Source organism: Corvus moneduloides, chromosome Z, assembly GCF_009650955.1.
Source record: "Corvus moneduloides isolate bCorMon1 chromosome Z, bCorMon1.pri, whole genome shotgun sequence".
NCBI lineage: Eukaryota > Metazoa > Chordata > Aves > Passeriformes > Corvidae > Corvus > Corvus moneduloides.
The window spans coordinates 42,309,997-42,330,122 of record NC_045511.1 but is presented as its reverse complement, the minus strand read 5'-3'; the positions used below and the strand labels follow the sequence as shown (position 1 = coordinate 42,330,122).

The following is a 20,126-nucleotide window of genomic DNA, read 5'->3' as shown; positions in this document are numbered from 1 at the left end:
TAATGGAAAAATTGAACCAGTTTAAGGACAAGTGTGACAAGCTGAGAACAATGCCCAGGTGGTGTGGGAAATGTAATTAACCTTTGGCAATGCAACAGTGTCAAAGTGATGATACAAAAATTCACTAAATTCACTAGTTTATTAGGGTGTTTGTACATTAACTGATCAGTTTTTCAACTTTGGTATCAAAGTTGTTATAAAATATTTATGGAAGTATTTTAATACTTTTTAATTAAAGACCCAGAAACATCCACTTAAAATCACACTAGTCTACGGCAAGGAAGGCAAAAGTGATGGAGATGGCCTAACACAAAACAAAAAATGATTGAATCTTACTTATCCAATTTATGGGGTGAAAAATGATGTTTCCAGCAACAGGCAAAAGCTAGGAGAATTGGTACTTAATGAGGAAATTTGTTTCAGTGCTTTTCTCTAACAAGGTGTAATTTCTTTCTGACCTGACAGGCTGCTAAACCTTGGGATGCCATTAAACTGGTAATGAAGTGCCATGCTAAAAATAGCCTTTCTGCTTTCTTTCTGGTTGCCAGAACCAGCAGAATCCTCTGTATACTCAATTTACCACTGAGTTTGAGGCATCTCTGCGTGGAAGCCTCCGGGGAGGAGAAGTGTTGTCTTTTCTCTGTCACGCAGAGCAGAGTTCCGTGTTCATCATGTGCTAAACAGGCAGATAGAATTGGGAGCTAGGCATTTGATCCTGAGTGTTTGCTCACCAGGTTAGGATCACCATGAAGTGTCCTTTGAAAGCTCAGTCCTGAGCATTAACTGAACCAAGGAGAGTGATCTTTGTGGAAAGTGTGGTGTGCTGGTTTATTCTATTAAATGGCGGAGGACCTTTGAAGCCAGGATCCTCAAACTTTACATTTCTTGGGCTGCGTAAATATAAATTGCTCTTGATTAAGCGATGGAGCTGGAGTACATTGCTAGGGCTGTTTTTCAGGACTGTAAAGATTTCCATTTTTTGGTTTCATTGGTAATTGTTCCTAACTAAACTCTCCTCAACTGCAGTTGCAGCCACTGCACCCTAAGTGTCAAAACAGAAGGTGAGTGAATAGATTCCAGAAATTTCCACAGTCCTACAGCGAGGTAAGGCTAGCTGACCCTAAACTCTGGTGTTTAGAGTAGCGGAGGGGACAGAGACCAACAAAACCCTGCATTGTGGAAGATAGAAATCAATCAAGAGTTTGTGGAAAACTTACATCCTAAACTTCCATCGGGGTGCTCCTTTTTACCTGCCTCAGCAGCACGCAATGGCAGGAGGACACATCTTGGAGGAGAATCCTTTAATTGCTTGTTTACCAAGAAAGAATAATTTATTGGAGGATGAAGCAGGCTGGTAAAACACATTGCTGAAAGCAAATATGTATTTTATCTTACTTTTTACTTCTGGCTGTTCACAGCATCTCCAGAGACCCCAGAATTTTGCAGCCCCCGAGGTAGAACTTGGAGCTCTTTAGTTATTTTGCCCTTTGGCAACAGCTAACTTCACACAGATTCTTCTGCAACAGAGCCAACGTGCTCAGCCAAGTTTTAGCATTTCCATGCTTCTGGATGATTTTTGTGCCATCAGTGATGTGTTACGATGTGCAAAGTGGTACAAATATCTGCAAACGTTTTGATGAGACATAAGTGAATCTTTAATAAGATTCTGCTTTGAAATTGGAATTGGAGGAATATCACAATCATCATATTCTCAGACCTAGTGGGACTTGGCCCTGGTGTTTGGGGCAACCCCAGGCATCAGTCTGGAGAAGGGAAGGTTTCAGGGTGACCTAATTGTGACCTTTTGATGCAGAAGGGAGGCTACAGGAAAGATGGAGAGAGATTATTTACAAGGGCTGGAGGGACAGTACGAGGGGGAACGGCTTCACACTGACAGACAGTAGGTTTAGGTCAGATATTAGGAAAAAATTCTTCCCTGAGAGGATGGTGAGGACCTGGCACAGGGTGTCCAGAGAAGCTGTGGATGCCCCTGCATCCCTGGAAGTGTCCAAGGCCAGGTTGGATGGGGCTTGGAGCAGCCTGGGATAGTGGAAGGTGTCCCTGCCCATGACAGGGGGTGGCACTGGATGAGATTTAAGGTCCCTTCCAGCCCAAACCATCCTCTGATTCTGATACACAAAGCTCCACCAAGCAGCAATCATATAGTGGTCCAGGGATGTGGTGTCCAGTTTCTGGATTACACACACTCAGCTTCTAAAACAGGATTAGCAATTATCTGCTAGTGAAAACAAATAGCAGAGCTTGCTCGGTGGCACTCTAAAAATCTATGATATCTCTTGCCGGTCCAATTACATAATACTATAATTTTTTACCATTAGTCTGGCTCACTGCTGTTCTGCAAAGCTCTAATAATCCTGGACCAAGCTTGTCTTGGGTATGCAAGGAAATCTGCATGTCAGGGTTGATTTCAGTGCAGAAGTCACAATAACACACAGAGACAAATCCCAGCTGAGATCAGCAGCCACTCCAGATTTCTACCACCTTTATTTCTTATAGAACTAAGGCTAATACCTAGTTCACTTCTAACTCTTGCTACTTTTCTTGTTGGCATTTCTCTTGGATTTGGATAAGGAGAATAATGTTGTCCAGTCAAATTTTGCCTCTGCTATTTTGATTTAGTTCTGTCTTGTAGTTTTGATTTGCTACTGCAGCATTTCAGTAATTTGCTTGAACATTACTGAAAAGAAATTGAATTTTATAGGCTTTATTTTGCAGCAATAATTTTTCACTTCCAGGTCTGCACGTCAGATCTGATTTGTTTGATCAATGCCAACTTCATGTGGCAATGACTAAAAGCATTCTTGGTGTGCTTGTTACTGGAAAAGAAATGGGACTGTTCAGTCCCCACAGCATATAGTTTTACATAACACATCACATACCCATGTAAAACTAGTTAGTGTAGGGGATTATCAGTGATTTTAATTAACTCACAATATTCCCCATGTATTTGTCTCATTCTGGACTAGAGAGAGAGTCTTGGAGTTTGATGAAAGACTCTTCCACCCACCCCCCAAAAAAAAAATTCAAGTTCAGAGGGAAGTCTTTATGTAAATATTATAGAAACCCATGGAGCCCACACTTTGATCCTGCTGAGAGAAATAGACTGATATGGGAACAGGAAGCTTTTATCTTCCCATGTGAAGAAAAATGCAGCAAGAATATTTTTAGCTGCTTTTGGCTGAAGGGTAAAAAAAGGGAGAGGAATAGACCTGCATTTGGAGGCATTTTGCTTTTTAAAGTGCTTTCCTCTTTTTCAAACAAGATATTTGGAAGACTAATTCCCATATCATTAAACATCAAAAACTCAGCTGCTGCCAACTGAAACACAACAAGATAAAATAATGCAAAGTAAATTCTCTTCAGGGAAGGAAAGTGGCTTGTTAAATGGCACCTTCAGAATGACCTGGGGTGATCCCAGAGTCTTAGAACAAGCGAAAGCACATATTCCACATGTGAATATATTAGTTTGGGACATGCTTTGCAAAGCGTCACACACAAGCCAAGTTTTGTATAGTTGCAAACAATCATCAGCTGATTCATTGCTGAATAAAACATGAGAATTGAATCTGCCCCATGGGGTTTTCGGTCTTGTTGTAGAACTGACAAGCACCGTACCCAGGGAAGAAGAGGTCTTCTGATTGTACTTGGCGCACGTAGGCTTCAACGCAGAGCACCAGACAACAATTTTAGTAATGCAGGTACCTTGCAGACAGCAAGACGTCTGGGGTGCACCATGTGGAAAGGAGAGAAGTCCTCTGTGCAGGAACTAAATGTTAATATTAAATTTTTATGCAGACGAAGATTAAGGAAGAAAAAAAGTTAATATGAAGATACCTGACTGATTTCAGGTTAAATTACAATGCATCAAAACAGAGGTATGCAGGGTATGATAACAATCTTTGTTTCAAAACTGGAGTCCTAAAGAGAAGCTATGCTCATTGAGCTTCTAATGAAGCTTTTATCAAATGCAAGACTGATGTAGCCAATATTGCCAAACTCTAGAATTAAAACATAAATGTATTAAAAAGAGAAATGTTTTCAATTTTCTACTTGCTTTAATTTGAAAGTGGGTTTAGTATCTTTTCTAAGTTTCATGCATTGAGCTGTTTTCCCATCAATAGTGAGAAGCAAAATGCAATAATTGTAATAGGATCATATTCATGTGCAGTATCGACTGCAGGAGCTGGAAGAATCAAATGTACTAAAAGCGGGCAAATAATTGACTTAGCAACGATGAACAGAAGAACTAGCATTTTTGTTAGGCTGTCTGCAGAAAAGCCATGACAACATTGTTCCAAGTAGCCCCCATTAGTAACTGGAAACATTTTGCTTTGTGCTGGCTCTTTTTCTGCCCTGCAGTTTTCAGGCTCTTGCTTCCATCACCTGCCAGCACTCCCTGTGCTCTCTGTTGCTCAAACTCTTGTGCAGACACATTGCTTGGTCACAGCCTCAGAAATCTGTGTGGATTTGGCCACCGTGAGCCAGGTAGAACCACAGGTTAAAAACTGGTCCTGTTTTCGAGGAATTAATTCACACAAGATTTACATGAACAAGAGTTCATTACTAAACCCCAGGCATGAAGTTAAGCCTCGGGTATTAAGTATTTACACCATTTGCAGTTTAAGTAAGTCATTTTCAGCTTGGCCTTACCTAGCCAGGAGGAATCAGTTGGATTCAGGTGATGTTTGTCTGTGTGAGTACAAAAAGAAGCCAAATTAGGGATTTATTGCATGAGGCAGGGCAGTGATTTGTGTGGTGTTGGCAGCCCTCCTTTCAGCCTTGTAGTGGAAATGAGGAGAGCTATTTTTGAATGTGAAAACGTGGCCTTGGGAGTACATAAATATTGAACTTTGAACATTTTCCCCTGAGCTCCATCTTACAACTGTGGCACAGTAACTTTGAGTCCAGCCTAAATATGAGGGAGGTCAATAGTAACAGTTCCATCAAATGCAGCACTTTTGGATCAGATCTGACTGAACTTGTCCTCCTAAGACCTTGTATTTAAGAAAGACTTCAGGAATTTGTGTTTGACTGAAACATTGGTCCTCACGCTGTCTCGATTCTCCCCATCTGCTGAAAAAATAGTTGAAAGCATCAAGGTGTAGTAAGTGTAACTCCTGTTCCATTTCTTTGGTGCACTTTGCTGTGTGTGGGTGTAGTGTGAGTCTCAGAGGGTGGAATGAGCATCCTGCACTCCCAGATTTTGCTTTTTCTGACATAACAAGCGCCAGGAATGAAGCACCTAAATTGAGCAGAGGTCAGAGTCCAGTAGCACAGACTGATGTGGTTAAAACTGCTGCTGCTGGAAATAGCAAAAGGCAGGTTTTCTGATGAAATCTGAGGTGCTTGCAGAGAATGGGACTGCTGAAAGTTTTACAGTTCCTGTGCTGAAGGAAGTGCCTAGTCAGTAAAACATATTGTGCAAAAAAATACTGTTGCTCTCCAGAACAGAGTGCTTGGTGATTTTTAGAGATGACTCCTGGCATTAAGGACTGACACGGATTTCTTTGTCCTAGACTCTCGCTGAGAGCAAATTAAACTCTCATCTTACAGGTTTTAAGCCAAAAAATGATTGTCTCATCTGTACAAAGTGACTTAATTTAGAAGATGAAAGAGAATCTAGAACTTTCTAGAGCAAAAACCCCAAGCTTGTGAGCCTCTTAATTTGCAAGCTTTGAGTATATAAGCAGATACTAATTCTTTCACTGCGTTTTGATGTCCAAGTGTGAAAACAATTGTGGTTTAAGCCATGCCCTGGGGCCAGAATAAGCAGGAAATTTGTGGACAGGAGCGGGGAAATAAGGGAGTGGGGGTCTGAAGAGGACGTGGCAATGAAAAAAAGAAATTTAGGAACATGTTAGGGTAGGTGCCTTCCTAACCTGTGAGGAAAGTCCTATCTGCTAGAAATAATACAACACAGTACAAGAAAATATATCTATTTCCTTATACTTTGAAAAAAAACCCAAACCCATTTCTGTTTCCAGATCAGTTGTAAACAGTATTTGTAAACAGTATTTGTATCTTCTTGGGTTTTTTTTCTTATTAATGCAAGGCTAAAATGCCACCTCCACCACAAGTGCTTATGGTATTTATTATCATGTGGAAACTTTCATTTCAACAGCCAGCAAAAGGATACAAATCTAAGCAAATGACCCAAGTTAGTGGCTGTGCAGGTGTATAAAGCAATTTAGTAGAGTTAAAGTGCCAAAAAGGGAGTCTATTGCTCTCATGGAAGATGGTTCAAGGTTCAGTACACAACAAAATAACAATGATTTATAGGTGGGCAGCGAAGTTTTAAATGCATGGCCAGACTCCTAAGGACTATTTATGCTGGACTGCTTTGTGCTGCTGCCTCAGACTAGCAGTCAGTTTTTTGATGTGCTTGTTTATAAAATTGCACTTTGCAAGCAGCCTATTGCGTGGCAGTTTTTAAAAGCCCCTGGAGCTCTCTGCAGTCAGACCAGATGAATGGAAAATGCTGTTCACAGCATGAAAAATTAGTAATGTGTGGGCTGAAACAGAGTAGAATTGCCTAATGTCATCCGGGTTTGATATTGTGCTACTTTCTGTGTGTCGAAATGCTTTAATGTGAAGTCTGTTCTCCTCAGCTGGTGAACAGTTACCACATCTTCCTCTTGCACTTTCCAGTGGTCTCTCACAGCTCCTTGGGTGGTGGTTGTAGTGATATATTGCAAACTGGATGCTGTTGACCAAAAAAAATTTTCTCCAGCCTTCTTCTCCTGTCATCATGTCCCAGAACTGCTGTGTCCTCGTGCTGCCTCTCTCACTGATGGCCATAATGAACAGGTCAGGCAGCATCTTTTATCTCTCCTTGAGGTGAGGCACGTGTCATTATCAAATATAGGAATTAGTCTTATCAATTTAGAGAAACTGATTTTTTACTCTGGAGGTCTTGAGGGTCTTGTGGTGCTGCAGCATCCAGGGCTTCTGCTGGAACTGCCAATTACTCCACGAGTTTCTTTACTCAGTGTTTGTGTGTTTGAGACCAGGAGGGCATCCATGAAGCTCTTTGAGGTGGATCATAGAGGGAAGAGTCAAGAAACATTTCAAACAATTCCAGATGTGAGTGTCTGAGAAAGGATGTGCATAAAACTCCACTAAAATAGGATTTTCAGGTGCCCCAGAGGTTCTTACTTTTTTTAAAGTGTTCTGTCCATTCCACCTTCACAGTACCCAGCATGATTTCGTAATAGGTAAAAAGCTAAGAGGTTTCACAGTGCTTTAGAGCTGAGAATTTTAGTTCTTCTGCACTTTTTTGGTGGAAAGGGGAAACAAGGATCACACAGCAACTGTGTGATCCAGTGACTGCAGTGGCTGCTTTGGTCTCTGGAGCATCTTAAAGGGTGGCAAAAAATTGTTGTCTAAACCTCAGAGATGGAAGGATGAGTTCCTGTTCTCCATTTCTAGAAACAAAGGTAATCTTGTAACACTTGAGCCAGTGGAGAGCACATTTTTCACACAGCCTCTGATGACTGCATTGTTGGCAGCTTTTGAAAACAATAATTTATTACTTAGAATGCAACAATTTGCATTCTGAGTAACCAGCCAGGGTTGGTAGTAGAAAAGAAGATGGGCGATGCTTCTCCATGATTTGCACCGTACTTCCAGCTTGCACTAAGACAGAGAATTCTATCTGTGCTCCAACTCTGCTGACCTGTCTGAAGTGAAAGCTGCCCACAGGTCCCTGGGGTCCAAAATTCTGGAGTAAACTCATCAAAAATATGTCAAAATATAAAAATAGGAAATAAAAGTACATTTCTGAAACTTCTGAAAACTGGAGAGTGTTTGTTTTGGTTTTGGTTTGGATTTTTTCTCTTTTTTTTTGTGTGTGTATGTATTTGCGATTTTTTTGTGGGTGTGGGGGCTTTTTTGTTTTTGGTTTGGTCTGTTATTGTTATTATTATTTGTAGAAGTAGTATTGGTATTATTATTTCGGCTGTCTTTTTAAAAAATAATGCAGTATTTCTTGGGAAAATGTCTCCTTGTGGGATGCTGGTGGTTTTTCATGCATATTTTTAAATCTCAAAGCTGATTGATGCAAGCTCGCATTGCGTTTCTTGAAAGTAATAGAGTCACTAGTGGGAACGTGGAATAAGAAAGGTGAATGGGTTTCCAAGTTTGAAACCATGACTGAGAGGTTAAATAAGTGCTTTTCTTAGCAGAGATGCTGAAAGAGAAGGAAAAGGGAGCAACTCCACGAGTATCTGTTCAAGATTCGCAACCCACTGCTTGAAGTGTAAAGATCATTTTGTCTCGTGCAAATCTCAGCCACCCACAGCTTCAGCAGGAAAACAGCGCTAAACAAACTCTGCTGTGATAATTTAACTCATCACCCTGATGATGCTTTGTGGGTCTGAGAATTGGGGTGAATTCATCCACAGTCAGAAAGAGCGTGACAAGGATTCCAGTGGTATTCCAGTTCTGCAGATGGCTTTGTCTTTAAATTTAATTTCAGGGCAGTAATGCTGGGTTTTAACATCTTATTTGAGTGCAATTTGATGGAAGTGGCAGTGTCTTGCTCACTGGCATTTGTTGAGCTTTGTGGGGTTTTTCTGATACAGAAGTCATAAATCTATTAAATTGGAATAAAGGAATGTAGGAATATAGGAATATAGCATCCTATGAATTATTATGGGGCAAAGGATGTGTTTTGCACTTGAATCTTCTGCCTAGCTTCAACATGGCCTCAGATAATTTGCTTGAGTTTATTGGTTGGTTTGTCATTGTTCTTACATTTATTGCATGAAGAAAATACCTGGAATACCTTTACTTTTATTCTGTTACCCATAAACCCATACATATATATATATATGTAAATGAAAAATTAAGACTACTGAAAACACAGAAAAGAAAGAAAGAAGAGCTAAATACTAAGATACATTCATCATGCCAAATTCAGCCACTTTTCTCAGAATTTTCTGACGTCTGGAATAAATATTGATATTTTGTCTTCCCCAAATTAATACTGCTAGATTTCATAAATACTATCTAAACACATCTTCCTGTTCTTGTTCTTTATTTTCTCTTTTATTGAGGCATTTTTAACAGACTTCCACCTGTTTCAGGTCAAAAGCTTTTTGACATAATACATACATATAGGTAAATACTGACTTTGGAGGTTTGTGGCTGGTAAGATTTACAATTCCTTAATGTCGGCTTTGACTTCACGTTTGCTAAGGATCTCTGTGCTTCTCAGGACAACTAATCTTCATTATTTACCATGGAATTCATTATTAAAGCACATATAATTTAATTCTGTAATTGCATTACTTTTCAGGCACAAGCACTGATCTTGCGTGAAAGTGGTTCTTCTGAATTCGGAAAAACGTGTTGTAACTTTCAACTTCCTTTTACAAAAAAAATGAGGAAGAAAGGGATTACGTTTATCTGCTCTGCCAAAGTGGGATATCAATGCAGTGCTGTAGACAGAAATTTGAATTAACGTTGCTGAGATATAGCCAGATTATTTCCCACGTGCTTTGAAGCTTTGCATTTAGTTGCATCTTCTGATGCTCCAGCAAGTGCTCCAAACTCATCAAGTTACTGATGGATGTGTTTGTAAAGGCCTGGATGGTCACTTTATATGAAATTATAAACCCACTGTTGTACTTAATGAGGTCAGTGAAGCAATCAGGAAAGAAATATATAATTCTGCTGCGTGGGTCTGTAAGCATGATACATCTTAGGCTTTTTAAGTTTAATGAAGCAGCTACTCAGCAGCTGAACGTTCTTGTTAAAGAGTCTCAGCATGGATTTTAAAACTAAAATGTTGCTGAACACCGTGGTCTCCTTGGAGAGTCTGTGGCTCTTATTCTCTTGAAATGTCTGCATCTTTTATATGTTAATGGTTTTGACAAGAGCCATTTGCTTCATTTTCATTGTAAATTAAGCCCAGAGTCCATTCCCCATTCTCTGAACACTCAATCCCCTGTAAGCTGTCTCATCAGTCTCCAGCTCACTCCCTGGGGTATGTGTGGTCTGAGAATAGCTGAAGTAATCCTGCAAAACAAACGCTTTGCCGAAGCATTTTCCTATTTTAGAAGCCTTTCTAAGAATACAAGTCCCTGTGTGAAAACTTGCGTGGTGCAAGTGGTCCAGCATCCTCATTAGTCCTCGCGTGCAGCAAAATCCTACTGCCAAATACATCCCTTCAGGGGGCTTCCCAAGGTTAATGCTGCTATTACTCAAATCCAACAGAGGCAAATCACAAGGTTTCTTCTAAACCCTTGGAGAAACACCCCTGTTTAAAGGGTTTTATTAACGTTTAGTTTTTAAAGATTCTTCTCAGCTGCAGTGCTGACACCACACAGCCATGGCATGCAACACAGAACACTTTTTTTGAGGGGGAAACTCCTGATTTTAACATGGGAATATCATCATTGCAACCTGCAAGGTTTACATGTGACTGCAGCCAAGCGTCCCAAGGCATGCTAGGGAATCTTTCCCCCTTTTGCAGAGGGATTAATCCACCCTGCACGTGTGTTTTTGGTGCCTGACCTGAAGGGGAAGAGGGCAGGGACACATCCTGGTGGAGCCACGCAGCCTCCCCTCCACGACAAACCCACCCAGCCAGGAGCATCCCACCAAAATATCAGGAATTTACATGCCCGGGCTCCTTGTTCCCAGCGTAACCCTTCCTTCCCGATTACCATTGAAAGCACCATGCAAAACACACCACCAGGGATGCAAGAAGGAGCAAAATAGAGAAGAGAGATGTGGGCAGGCTGTGATTTCTGCCTCACCTTGTGGCATAAATTACTGCTGTGCACAGGCTGCTATTAAGCAGGTTTGTGTGAATAAAGCCCTGTACAGGATTAATTGCCAGGTCTGTTCTCTGCTGCAGGCTGGTGATAGGAGACACTGAGCAGCAGTGAAGTGTTTTCAAAGGGGATTTGAAGCTGATCAGCCATTTTTTCTTCCAGTATGTAACTTTCCCCGCTGGCAGACAGTGGCAGAACCTTTAAATTTAAAAGTGCAAAGGGTGAAGATTGTATATTCCTCTGAAATATTTGGAGGGGGAGCAGCAAAAGGTTCAGCCTCTCTGTTTATCACTCGTGACTTCAGGAGTCTGCAGAGAGGAAAAACCAGGGTTGTTGGCTTGCTGCTTGTGGGATGCGCCGACTGTTTTCCTGTGACACCTAATGTTGTGAACTCACTCTCCCTGCCGAGTGGGCTTCAGAAATCCGGGGTGGGGAGTGAGGGATGCTCCTTCTCACGCCTGGTGTTGGTCAGACAGGGGCAGATGTGTCCCACACCACCTCCCTGTCCTTCCTCCTGCCTAGATGGGGACCCGTGGCCCAGCGCCATGAGGACGAGCCGCTGCAGCCACCTGCCGGGAGTCCCTCCGGAGTGCCCGCGCCCACCAGCCCCTGATGTCAAGAGCCTGGCCAGCAGCAGCGGGGGCCTGGCCAGCAGCTGTCCCCAGTATGTCATGCAGGTGTCCTCCAAGGACGGGCAGCTGCTCTCATCTGTCGTGCGGACCCTCGCCGTGCAGAGGTAGGTGGGGGACAGCGCGAGGGACAGGCCCCTTCCCGTCTGGTTGGACCCCCATCCCAGCTTCATCATGGCCATGCTACAGAATGCACCACATTTCCTAAATGCTTCCCCAGCCAGCGTGCTGAGCAGCCAGACAAGCTGTTTCTAGCACCAGTGCTGCAGCTTCAGTTGTTGTCCAACTGAATGGCCAGCTCTTTCTGCTGCTGGTTTAGAGAAGCAGATTAGTGGTGAAATATATGTTTAATTTATGCCTTTGAAGCCTGCTTCAGGCTGGCTTTGTTCTCATTAGAAGAAAGAAAGAGCATTCTGAAGGCTTTGGCCTTATCTAGACTTGATGCTTGGGTCAAAATTAAATTTGTCTTCACTGGTGGAGTGCTGGAAAAACTTCATGGATCTTAAAGCAGTGCAGAAGAAATACCCACAGGCAGCCACACAGCAGGGATGTGTTTGGTACAGTCCTTTTCAGGTCTGTTTGTATGACTCCTTGACCTCCCTGTATTGTGTCCCAAAGAGAGGGAAACTCTTTCCAGGGACAAGAGCTTTCTGCTTGCATGTGTTTTCCTGAAGTTGTGGCCCTGCCTTCACTGTTCTCCAGGGCACGGTGCTGCTCTTTCAGCAGCTCTTTGCTGTTGGCCAGTGAAAACAATGTTTAGGTCAGAGGATCACCACTACAACAAGAAGTGTCCAGCTGAGGCAGATTGAAAACCTCCCTGATGCACTTTGGGATTTCTTGAGGTGGCTACACCACGGGTCTGTGAGGAGCTGGGGAACAAAAAAGTACAGAAGCACTTGCTCTTCTGCCTCTCATCTGCCACTCTGATGTCTTTCACTCTGCACTTTTCCCCCCTAACAGAAGAGATATTTTAAACAAGAAGGCCAAAATGCCTTAAACCATTAGCCCAGCAGCTTGGATTACTAATTACAGAGCAAAGTACTCTTAAACTCAAATATTTCGCACACCGTTAGTTCGTGACACAGAAAAAGGCTATGCCACAGCCTTGTGCATTGACCAGCAGTTTTCTCTCCCTCTCCTGCAGCAGCCCCTTCAATGACCGTCCCATCTGTAGGATCTGCCACGAGGGCAGCAGCCACGAGGAGCTGCTGTCCCCCTGCGAGTGTACGGGGACCCTGGGGACCATTCACCGCAGCTGCCTGGAGCACTGGCTCTCGTCCTCCAACACCAGCTACTGTGAGCTCTGCCACTTCAGGTTTGCAGTGGAGCGCAAGCCCAGGCCGCTGGTGGAGGTCAGTACATGGGGCACGGCCCAAAGTCTTAGTTTTACTGACAAAACCTTGTCTGCTTTTATACAGGCATCACAAAGCCTCTGCGGATCCACGGGAGCCAAAATGAATTTTGGTGTTTGGAAACACGAGGGCAGGGGCTCAGGGAAAGGGCAGGGAATAACAAAACTCCTCTTTTTGGGCCAAATCAAAACAAGTGATTAAGAATGGGATCAATGGGTTTGCTTCACTCTGAACCTGAGTGAAGATTTAGGAAGCAGTGTGCAGGGTGTTCCTAGAATGCCAGCCGGCCTGGTTGAGGGTGGAAGAGAGGTAAGGAGCAGTTTCTGTGGAATGTGAGACAACTGTCTGGACTCAGAATATTAAATATAGGTAAGGAATTTTATTTTCTTCTTGCTTTTGAGAGAGAGGTAACAAACTTAAGAGCTTTAGAAACCCAGTTTCCATGTCAAAGCCATCAAGAAGGAATTGTTCTTGTTCAGTATCTGGCATGTTTAGACATTTTGTGAGTGACCTTTTGGCCTCTTCTTGCCTATGTGCCAGACTCAACATTGAATTGGAAAATTGTTCTTCCCTTATCAATGAAAATTCAGTTTTTGCCAACTATAGATAGCAGCTTCATTAAGTTTTCCGGGTTTTAGGGTATGTTTGGCCCTCAGGAAAAGAAAAGAAACCGAAGAAAGTTCAGCCTCTTGACACTGTTAATGACCTTTTTTCTCCTTCATTATATTTTGGAAAAAGATGAAGCAAAGTTAGAGTTTCTTTTGGAATTAAAAGTGAAATACAAATAACACTTGACAACATGAAGGAGAAGCATCATTTTGTACCAGCTGGTGACAGAGGCACCTACATGCAGAGCTTGGGTTCAGGACAAAATGTCTTTCCTGTGCATCTTAGTTGTTCCTGTAAACTGTGTCAAAACTGGTGGAAGGAGTTACAGTATTAAAAATGATGATGGAAGGAGCTGAAAGCAAAGCTGACCCTACACAGGTTGGAGCACTGTGGTTGTTTGATTGTTCCCTGATGAAGTGAGGCTTCTTTTTTGGCAAAAGCAGTAATAAATAGTAGAAACAACAACAATGATATTTAGAGTAATAATGGTAAACCTGTCATTTATTTCTCAGCTGAGGACAAATGAAAACTATGAACAAGAACATTTCTGAAACATAGTAAAATGTTTTTTATCTTTACTGCTCAATATTTTCTGCCTTCTCAGCTACTTACACCCACAGTATTTTAGTGCAGAAATCAACAGCTTGATGCAGTTGCAGGAAAGATCATAAAACCCCCCAATCCTTTTAAAAAGGATATGTTTACTGTTTAGAAGGGAACTGAAGATGTACTTCTAAAGTTGAGAGCAGCAGAGACAAAGAGTAACTAAAGTGAGCTGTATGCCAGGGGGAAATTAAGCAGGAAGATAATCAAACTTCTTGATTTCTGTCAGTGTAAGTCAAGTTTGTCCTGAAAGTTTCTACTTATTTAATACACGGTGCTTTGAAATGCAAAGACCTCCCCACACAAATAATTGCAGCAAATCTGAGAGTTCCCAAAGCAGGACTAAAGCAGGTGCCAAGTTGCCAGATTCCCTCATCCTCTGTGTCCTAAAAGCACTTTCATGCCTGTCTCTCTGTGTTACCTTGAGTGCGAGGACAGGCACGGAGGTTTATCAGGTGCAGTGGGTTTTTTGCATTTCTCACAAAAACCTTGCTGTAATATTTGGCAAGTGACAAGCCAAAGTGGCCATCTGCTTTTAATACCACAGTGTGTGTAGGTTTGGAGTGGGGTGTCTAAGTTCTCTTCATTTAATGAGATAATTATTTCTCCAAAGTTTCCCCTGACCTAGACAATGGAAAGAGTAAATGGTCCTCCTTTCACTGGAGGTGAATGGTGAGCCTTACCAATGCATTTACTAGGTCAAGAGGGACTATTGTACTCATAAAGTGATTTATAGAGCACGGATTCTACAAAGCTATCCAGTAACTCCTCAACAGGCCCTATCTCACAGAGAGAATACATCCCATTCAGGGGTCAGTGACAGGTAGTGAAGAAATGCTCAAAGCAATCAGTCATCATATTGATCTTTTCTCCGAGATCTTCCACCAGGAAAGAAAAAAAAAGGTGTTTTTGACTATTCCAAGTCATATTATACTCTTTCTTAAAGCCCCCCCCCCCCTAAAACAAAGAAAAGAAAACAGCATGCTATTATGCGTTCTCTTCATCCCTTCACTGGATTGATCACTGCTTCCTGGTGGCTTAGACATGGGCCTGGAATAAATCTGTTTCAATGCAAACAAATTGAGATACTTTACTTGTATTATCTATAAATGTCATATGTGAATTTATTCCTGCTGTTAGAAGGAGAGGCTGCAGCAACAGTGAGCTTGAAATGGAATCAGTGTCATGGCTGATGGTTCAGCCATATTCCCTCCTCCCTGTCTCCATCATTATGGAAGCAGCAGAGGAGTTTCTGTGCTTCTCCTTTGTCTCTGCCACAGGTTGTATATTTTTGTCTAAAGGAGAATCTTCTCCCCAGAAATGTGCAATGTGCTGGCTGTTTGATGCCCAAAACCCAACCAGAGCAGCAGGCAATGGTAGCGCAGTCTATCAGGCAGATCCATCCTCTCAACAATAAATGTGTGAAGCTTCCTGGTTTCTTTTTTTAAACTCGTATTATTCTCCCCAGAACTGTGTTTCCACACTGGGAACGTGAATCAGGCACTATGGTGGTGATTAAACCCCTCCTTCAGCACTCACAGTACTGCAAAATTCAGTTCAAGGAGCCAGGGTCTGAACCCACCCCTTCCACTCTGTGCCAAAGGAAAGAGAAACCTATAATATGGTGGTTGATATGCATAGATTTGATATTCCTTGTGACAAGCCAGCCAAGGACCTCAAAACCAGCTCAGTAAAATCTCAAACTGAAGTAAGTCCATTACTGACTTTTATGGACCTTCCAGTTTTATACAAGCTGCTTTTTTAATGCAGCTTGTATAAAACTGCTTCCAATCCACAGGAAGAAATCTGCACCAGGAATGTGTGGTATTATCCACGTAGCTGCTTTTTCTATGTTTCAGCATAAAGATTAGTCAAGCTTTATGTAAGTGTTATATATCATCTCCATTTCAATATCCATATTGTGCCTGTGTTGCTTCCACTTGGCTCAGTACAGAAGCAGGCACAAAACGTGGCAGTACAAATATATTTATTTGCAATAAAATGTTAGGGAACAACCAGCTAAGGCATAAAAATGGTATAAGAGTATTATGTGACCGTGTAAGTCAGGCTTGTATTGCTTGTAAGTTACTTACCTGTCTTGAAACAACCAGGATTTGGTACCTGTTGGTTTTTTGTTTTTCTGTTTTTTTGGTTTGATTTTTTTGCAAACAAATAGAATTTTATTTTTTAATACTTAATTAACAATACAAAGCCCATAAACAAAACAGCATGACTAGGAGAAAAAATAAAGTCAGGATAATCACAGCAATATTGGGCTGAAATTAACTTCAGTTTTTCCCACTGTGTTGCTGTCTATAAAGCTTCTATCAGTAAGGTAAAATAAATTTAAAACCCCTCTAAAATGTACACCTATGCATGAAGTAGTTAAGATGAGCTTACATTATAAATTAAAACTTCCCCAAGCCTTACATTGAAATATGAATTTATTCCCTTTGCAAGACTTCAAGTCACAATGTTTTTATCTGCTGGGATTATTTTTACTTATTTTTCCTCTCCACTGTTCAGTGAAGCAAGTCATTAGCATTAAATTACTGTAATGAAGAGACACCAGATTTGCTGCAGGTAGTTTATAAAAGGATGATGCCTCAAGCCAGAAGGAAAATAAATGGTTCCTCGGCATAGTAACCAACTGGGAAAACTTTCATAAATCAAAGTTTGGAGGAAATTCAGCTGTCCGTACAGCATATTAGGGCTGGGAGCAGATAATTAAGGTGTGTCCATCCTCCTTCCTTTCTTGTCCCTAAAAGGGCAAGGTGACGGAGACACATTTTGTACCTAGTTGTCTTCAGCTCTGAAAATAATCCCCCTGAGACCAAGACACAGGGAGAATTTGAAGTAACCATGTATATTTCCAGCAGAAGTATGTCTGAGTTTAAAAAAGTACTAAAAAAAAAAGTAATAAACTCCCCAGCACAGTTTTAAAACCATAAACTCTCCAAGATGCATTTTTTTTTGATCTATTTATTCCTAATGGAGTGAAAACCAGAGACCAAACCAGAATGTTCTTTCTCCTTTAAAGAGAAATTAAGTAGTTGTTTTATGTTCCTTGCAACAAGGATTTGCTACTGTGCACAAATCTTTCTTCTAGTACTGACAGCAGGAGTGCAAACAAGAGCAACCCACTCCCCATTAAAAAAAAAAAAAAAAAATTACTTATCAGAGAACAGACTAATTCAAACCATCACATCTGTAACTGCTCATTCCTAAATTTATAACAATCAAGGGCAAAAATACTCGAGGAAATTTTCCAGGACAAATAAATGAACAATCAGAGATACTTCAAGAATGAGCAAGGTGGGGGAAGGTGATTGCAGTTTTCAAAGATAAAAAAATAGAAGTGCTACGATTTATTGCACTTGTCTTTTTGTAGACCTATCAAGCATTTATTATCTATCATGTCCTTCATTCCCATATATTTGAGCTTACAGATCAGGACATTTACAGTGTGTGGAAGTATGTGTTATCAACAGTGAATCTCTGCTTTCCTTTTGTTTCAAAATGCAAAATGTGATTTTTGTTGGTTTTCTTGAAAGCATATATTTGTCTGCCTAACTGGGAAGACAGTCACCCAAAACAGAATGAGAGCATTGGAAAAATACACAGATAGAAAGAAACAGAGCTTTTCCCACAATTCCACAAAATCTTTTTTTCTTGACACATCCTGAAATCTTCTAACTGACACAAGCATCTCCAAAAATATTAAGTGGCTAGTAGGAAAACCGAACAGCAGTGAGCCAGACTAATGGTAAAAAATTATAGTATTATGTAATTGGACCGGCAAGAACTTTCATAGATTTTTAGAGTGCCTCTGAGCAAGCTCTGCTATTTGTTTTCACTAGCAGATAATTGCTAATCCTGTTTTAGAAGCTGAGTGTGTGTAATCCAGAAACTGGACACCACATCCCTGGACCACTATATGATTGCTGCTTGGTGGAGCTTTGTGTATCAGAATCAGAGGATGGTTTGGGCTGGAAGGGACCTTAAATCTCATCCAGTGCCACCCCTGTCATGGGCAGGGACACCTTCCCCTATCCCTGGCTGCTCCAAGCCCCATCCAACCTGGCCTGGAACACTTCCAACAGTCCATCCCTCAAATCCATCTCTCCCCAGTTCAGACAGAAGGTTGTTCTGTCAAAGGCTTTGCAGAAGCCCAGGTAAGTGATGCCCATATTCCTTCCCTTGTCCACTGGTGTGGTCATCCCATCAGAGAATGCCACTGGGTTGGTCAGGCAGGACTTGTCCCTGGTGAGGCTGTGCTGGCCGTCCCCAGCCACGTCCCTGTGCTCTGTGAGCCTCAGCAGAGCTTCCAGAGGGTCTGTCCCACGAGCTCCCCAGGCACAGAGGCAAGGCTGACAGGTGGGTGTTCCCAGGGTCTTCCTTTCCATGTGTTTTGAAGGTAGGGGCAATATTCCCCTTCTTCCACTCACCTGGGATCTCACTGACTGCCAGCACTTTTCCAGTGTCACAGAGAGTGGCTTGGCAACTCCACCAGCCAATTCCCTCAGGACTCTGGGGTGCATCCCTGCAGGTCCCCCAGACCTGTGCCCGTCCAGGTTCCTCAGCTGGCCCTGAACAGGATCTTTCCTTTCCCCCAGTGCCCACCCTGCTCTCCATCCCCTCGGGAGGGTGGGAGGAGAGGCTGCCATTGGAGACTGAGGCAAAAAAGCTGTTGGGTGCCTCAGCCTTCTCCCCATCCCCTGTCACCAGTTTGCCAGTGTTGTTTGTCATGGGGCAAAACACCAGCTGTCTGTGCTGTGGTTTATCCTTTCTAGAAAACAAAACAGAGCAAAACTTCAAAGTTTTATCATGCACCATCCTTACAATGGAAAACGTAATTCTTCCCCTTTCAGAAACATGCAAATGTAGCAAAATTCCTTTGCTATTTCAAAAAGAAGCCTTGGTTCGTAGAGACATCCACAATTAAAATATTCCCTGGAATTTGAGTTAAAATAGGGGTTAAACTTAAGAAAGAGCAGAATCATTTACAAAGAGGCCACAATATTGGCACAATAACATTATAGAGATGAAATAATTTTGATTCCAACTCTCAAATACACAGGCCTCTGTCTTTGAGAGCAAAGAAACATCTCTGTGAGCTGTCACCATGGCCTTTCTAAAATCATCTACTAAAGACAATATCACTGTGCCAGCAACTGAATGTTTGATATAAGGAGGAAACCCAAGAACTGGAGCATAAATATTTTTTTCAGCCAAAAGGTAACTGTCAAATGTTTGTTTTCCTTGGCAAAACATTAATCCAGGAAAGTTTCAAGACACCCAAAATGTTTCACAGCACTGAAAACAAGCATACATTCCATTCTAGTCTGGGAAATTTTGGTTTTGAGTTACACATCATTAAGCCAAGTTTCAAAACGTTTCACTGAAAAACATTAAAATGGACATTCCGAGTAAAAATAGGGTCAGGAAAAAAATTGGTTCAGATGCAATTTTTTTGGGGAGGGGCAATAAACGCTGCTCCTGGTCCTCAAAAATGTTCTTCATTCCAGAGAAACATTCTAAAAAACCCAGGCAATATCAGGCTTTCTGTGCTTAAAGCCCAAAGCAAAATGCTCCCACTGGTCGCTGCTGGCACGAAACCAGAAACCACAGTAATTTCCAGCACTTCAGCTTGTGTACAGCCTGCTTCCACCAGGACTCCCTGCTGAGCCATCAGCGTGAAAACGACAAAATGAACTGATAAGTTTTGATGTGCAGTGAGCTATTTTTAGCTCAAAGGAAAATGCATTTAGGGGAGATAATTCCTTCCTGTCCTCTCCCCCCCGCTTCGTGGTGTAACTCCAGCAATGTTTAAAATCATTTCTCCAAGAAAAATGTACAGAACTAGAGGGTGCTCTCCAGCAGAAACAGATTGTAGCCTTGGGATCTGGTCAGGAAAACCACTGTGCACACACTTTACTTTTACATTTGTGAGTCATCTAATTGAAGTTAGACCTGTGGAGATGAGCACTTCCAGGATTTGGCCTTTGGCAGTGGTGAGACAGCTCAGAATCGTGGAGGTGTTTTACAGCAGTGTTCTGCTGGCAGCTCATTTAGGTTAGGACAGATAAATTCAGAGTCTGAGCCTCTCCAGGGTGTTCTGGTACCTGGCT

At 41.9% G+C, this 20,126-nt stretch overlaps 1 protein-coding gene across 3 annotated transcripts in view; it reads left to right on the top strand.

Moving 5' to 3' along the window:
* MARCHF3 (membrane associated ring-CH-type finger 3) overlaps positions 1-20,126 on the top strand; it is a 77,263-nt gene that overhangs the window by 26,242 nt on the left and 30,895 nt on the right. For all 3 annotated transcript variants that reach the window (XM_032096126.1, XM_032096127.1, XM_032096125.1), the window contains exons 3-4: positions 11,325-11,538; positions 12,576-12,783. In XM_032096126.1, coding sequence (XP_031952017.1) covers positions 11,348-11,538; positions 12,576-12,783 — 399 coding nt within the window. In that variant the 5' untranslated portion in view covers positions 11,325-11,347. The remainder of the gene's footprint in view (positions 1-11,324; positions 11,539-12,575; positions 12,784-20,126) is intronic.